Genomic DNA, 4978 nt, shown 5'->3' on the forward strand with positions numbered 1-4978 from the left:
AAAAAACATCCATATCCTTCACTGAGGTGAGAGGAACACTTGAGCCAAGGAGTTGCTTGGGCAACATAGTAAGACCACATTTTAGAAAAAGTGAAAACAAAAATACAGATAAGATGAAGATATAATACATAAGTTAAAATATCAGTAAACCACCTAGAAATAACATTAACAAGAACACCTCTTTTTCATGATAATATTTTGAGATTGGGGTCTATATTGCATTGGTAGAGCAGACTGCTTTCTTTCTTTTTTTTTTTTTAATTAAATGATAGCTGTATACATTAATGCAAACATGGGGTACAGTGTAGTGTTTTCATATACATTTTGAAATACTTTCATCAAGCTGGTTCAACAGACTGCTTTCTTATTTGAAGAATCTCAATCAAGATTCTGGGTTCTAATGTTTAAATTTTGTTGCTGTTAGGGGCATTGTTTTTCTATAAAATTTGTTCATTAATTGTAGTTTCTCAAATGTTGGGATTCCTTATCTTCTATTGGGCCCATTCTCCCTTGTAGACACAAAGTTGTGCTTTTTAGATAACTTTAAGTTATGATACAGTAAATATAGGTTTTGTTTCTATTAATAGTTTAGAAGCCATACACAAAGCCTTATCTTCTACCTTGATTATGTTGGAACATGGGACTACCTTCTTGTCTTCTGTGTTTGCCTACCAGCTAGACCTGAGCCAGGCATAATAAGCAAGCCCCTCTTTCCTATTTACTGGACCCTGACCTTTGCCTCTTGTCTTAAGTCTTTCAAATTCAGAACTGTTCTGTAGGAGATTAACAGAAGGAAAAATTATAAGAACACTCCGTTGTGATCGTTCCTGTCCATTTTGTCTTGATGCATAGCAGAGGCCATTCTTGGAGTTAGAAAGGGAGCTGGATGAGCTGTGGCTAACAGTCCTCATTTTCCCATCTTAGCTTAGTAAACTTAATTGCCAAAGGGATTGTTGGCTGGGCTATTGCTCTCCCTATTCAGCATCAGTGAATAGCCTAAGTCATGTCTGTACTATTATTGGCTTCTAAACCTTACTTCAGCCTTTTTGTGTTTGCTTAGAAATAATGTCCTGGTTTTATTTCCTAGGGCCATTTCAGTGGATCCTCCTTGAAGCCATTATTAATACACGCACACATTATTTAAATTGACCTGAAGACTATCCTGTAGTCAGGCCAAAAAGTCACTGTTTAAATTCTATTTCCTATCTTAACATATGCCTGTTTATTACACATATCAAGGTAAGCTCACAGGGTTATTCAGTGTCACAAGTATGACAACTACCAAACTGTATTGTCCCTTGCTGACAAATAATGGGTGACAGCAATTACACTGATTAATTCCCTCTAATTGCTTTTTAAAAAAAATCCTTCAGTTACCAAAAGGATAGACACATTTGACTAGGTGACTAAATCCTTTAGATTTCATTCTTTAGGAAATAGGATTCATTTCCAAGGTTAAGCTATGGAAAGATGTCAATATTTAATATTAGCTATCTATTATCTAACTGGATCAGTAGCTTAAAAATCCACTGTGAAATGATGTCTCACAGTATTTTTCTCTAGATTGAAATGATGAGGGCCTGAAATGTGTGTTTTTGTTTTGTTTTACAGAATATGTAACTTTTTTTTTTTTTTGAGGCAGAGTCTCACCTTTTGCCCTCTGTGGAGTTCTATGGAGTTATAGTTCACAGCAACCTCAAACTCTCGGGCTCAAGTGATTCTCTTGCCTCAGCCTCCCAAATAGCCAAAATACATAACTTTTAAGAGACTTCTATATTTATAGTATAATATATTACTTTGTGGTAATATAGATTAAGTACTGTATATGTTAAGTCTTGTGTATAGGTTAAGTGTTGAGAAAATGACTTTACTGAAAATGGTTTGTTTTTCCATCTTAGTTTTTCTTTCTCCTATATTTAAGGATTCCTAGATGAAGTTATGAAGAAGTATGGCAGTTTGGTTCCACTCAGTGAAAAAGATGTCCTTGGAAGATTAAAAGATGTCTTTAACGAAGACTTTTCTAATAGGTATGTAAGTGATGCTGGCCTATAGGACTTCTCTCTTCATTTAGGAGAGAAAAGATCCTTAGCAATACATTGAGTAGAACTCATGTTATTTACCTTTTCTTTCAAAATCTTTGTTTCAGAAAACCATTTATCAATAGGGAAATAACAAACTATCGGGCCAGACATCAAAAATGCAACTTCCGCATCTTCTACAATAAGCACATGCTGGATATGGATGACCTGGCGACTCTGGATGGTCAGAACTGGCTGAATGACCAGGTTGGTGTTTTGTAGATTCTCGGTATGGAAAAGCTGCTGAGAACTTTGGTCAGTAAAATGTAATTATAACTTCTGGGTCGGCCTCAGAGTTTATCTTTTGGAATCAAGGATTTTTTACTCCTTACTAAAGTGACTTACCCCAGGATTTAACAGATTTGATTACTGTTAGCAGTATCAATATTATTCATCCTGATTGGAATATTCTGAATTGTATAGTTAGTAAGCTGATTTTGTGTTGATTTTTTTAGGTCATTAATATGTATGGTGAGCTGATAATGGATGCAGTTCCAGACAAAGTAAGTGAAAACTCCCTCTTCTGTACAGAGAGTATCCTTGTGTATTAAAAGAAGTATTTTTATTTATTTATTTTTTTGAGACAGAGCCTTAAGCTGTCACCCTGGGTAGAGTCCTGTGGTGTCACAGCTCATAGTAACCTTAAAATCCTGGGCTTAAGTGATTCTCTTGCCTCAGCCTCCCAAGTAGCTGGGACTACAGGCATCTACCACAACACCTGGCTATTTTTTGGTTGTAGTTATCATTGTAGTTTGGCAGTCCTGGGCTGGATTCGAACCCGCCAGCTCTGGTATATGTGGCCTTAGCCACTTGAGCTACAGGTGCTGAGCCAGTATTTTTTTGTTTTTAAACTTTATGTAATTATTTGATTTTCCTTACAGTTTAAAAAAGGTTTAATTCTGTCTTGAGCACATGCTAGGGTTGAGCATAAGTTCCAGCAAACCACTTCTTTTTTCTTTTCTTTTTTTTTTTTTTGAGACTGAGTCTCATTTGTCACCCTAGGTAGAGCATTGTGGGATCATAGCTCACAGCAACCTCAAACTCTTGGGCTCAAGTCATCCTCCTGCCTTGGCCTCCCAAGTAGCTGGGACTATAAGCAGCCACCACAATACCTGTCTATTTTTAGAGTTAAGGTCTCACTCTTGCTGTGAGCTGATCTAGAAACCAAGCTCAAGCAGTCCACTCACCTTGGACTCACAAAGTGCTAGGATGACAGGCGTGAGCTACTTCGCCAGGCCCTGGCTAAGTTATCTATTTATTTTTTATTTTTTTATTTTTATTTTTTAGATCATTAAATGAAGCAGTGGGAATGTAGAAGGAACAAAGGAATCTGGAACGTTGTAATCAATTAGTTGTAAATACCACGGTACTTGGACCAGCCAAGTTTTCTATTTTTTGTAGAGATAGAGGTCTCACCCTTGCTTGGGCTGGTCTCTTAACTCCTGGCCTCAAGCGATCCTTCTGGCTGGACCTCCAGTAGTGCTAGGATTACAGGAGTGAGCCTGGCTTTGTCTCTACATTTAATTCTAAAACTTCATAGGTTTAACAGAAATCATGGCAATGGTTCTCAAAGTATGGTCCCCAGACCAGCAGCATCTGCATCAGCTTGGGACCTACTAGAAATACATATTCTTGGACGGCACCCGTAGCTCAGGGGATAGGGCGCTGGCTACATCTACCGAGGCTGGTGGGTTTGAACCCAGTCCAGGCAGCTAGAACAACAATAACAACCATACACACACACACACAAAAATAGCCTGGTGTTGTGGCAGGCGCCTGTCGTCCCAGCTACTTGGGAGGCTGAGGCAAGAGAATCACTTAAGGCTAAAAGTTTGAGGTTGCTGTGAGCTGTGATGCCATAGCACTCCACTGAGAGTGACATAGTGAGACTCTGTCTTAAAAAAAAGAAATACATATTTTCAGCTATTGAATCAGAAACAAGAGGTGGGGCTCAGTAGTCTGTGTTTTTTATTTTTATTGTTGGTGATTAATTGAGGGTATAAAGAACCAGGTAACACTGATTGCATTTGTTAGGTAAAGTCCCTCTTATAATTGTGTCCTGTCCCCAAGAGATGTGTGGTGTGTCATACCCTATCCCTTCCTCCCCCCTCCCTCCTTACTCCTGCACCCTGCTTCTCCTACCCTCCATCCCCACCATGTTCTAGGTCATCAGTTGTCCTCATATCAGAACTGAATACATAGGATTTTTGCTTCTCCATTCTTGTGATGCTTTCCTAAGAACAATGTGTTTCACTTCCAGTTTAATACAAAAAATGTAAAGTCTCCTTCTTTAATGGCTGAATAGTATTCCATGGTATACATATACCATAACTTGTTAATCTATTCCTGGGTTAGTGGGCATTTAGGCCGTTTCCACATTTTGGTGATTGTAAATTGAGCTGCGATAAACAGTCTAGTGCAAATGTCCTTATGATAAAAGGATATTTTTTCTTTGAGACAGTCTTCCTATGTTGCCCTTGGTAGAATGCTGTGGTGTCACAGCTCACAGCAACCTCAAACTTTTAGGCTTGAGCCATTCTCTGGCCTCAGCCTCCCACGTAGCTGGGACTATAGGCACCCATCACAGTGCCCTGGCTATTTTTTCTTTTCAGTGGCATTGTTTAGTTGGCCCAGGCTGAGTTTGAACCCGCCAGCCTCGGTTTATGTGGCTGGCGCTCTAACCACTGTGCTATGGGCACTGAGCCTAAAAGGATTTTTTTTTCTTCTGAGTAGATAACTAGATCAAGAAGGTTTCATCCCAGGGATGCAAAGCTGGTTTAACATAAGGAAATCCATAAACATAATTCATTTTATCAACAGAAGCAAAAACAAAGACCATATGATCCTCTCAATAGATGCAGAAAAATCATTCAATAAAATTCAACATCCTTTTTTTTTTT

At 38.5% G+C, this 4978-nt stretch overlaps 1 protein-coding gene across 1 annotated transcript in view; it reads left to right on the top strand.

Moving 5' to 3' along the window:
* SENP5 (SUMO1/sentrin specific peptidase 5) overlaps positions 1-4978 on the top strand; it is a 61120-nt gene that overhangs the window by 30861 nt on the left and 25281 nt on the right. The window contains exons 3-5 of the mRNA XM_003792674.3: positions 1922-2027; positions 2147-2285; positions 2534-2581. Coding sequence (XP_003792722.1) covers positions 1922-2027; positions 2147-2285; positions 2534-2581 — 293 coding nt within the window. The remainder of the gene's footprint in view (positions 1-1921; positions 2028-2146; positions 2286-2533; positions 2582-4978) is intronic.

Source organism: Otolemur garnettii, unplaced genomic scaffold (genome assembly GCF_000181295.1).
Source record: "Otolemur garnettii isolate 467f Iridium unplaced genomic scaffold, OtoGar3 scaffold00060, whole genome shotgun sequence".
Lineage (NCBI taxonomy): Eukaryota > Metazoa > Chordata > Mammalia > Primates > Galagidae > Otolemur > Otolemur garnettii.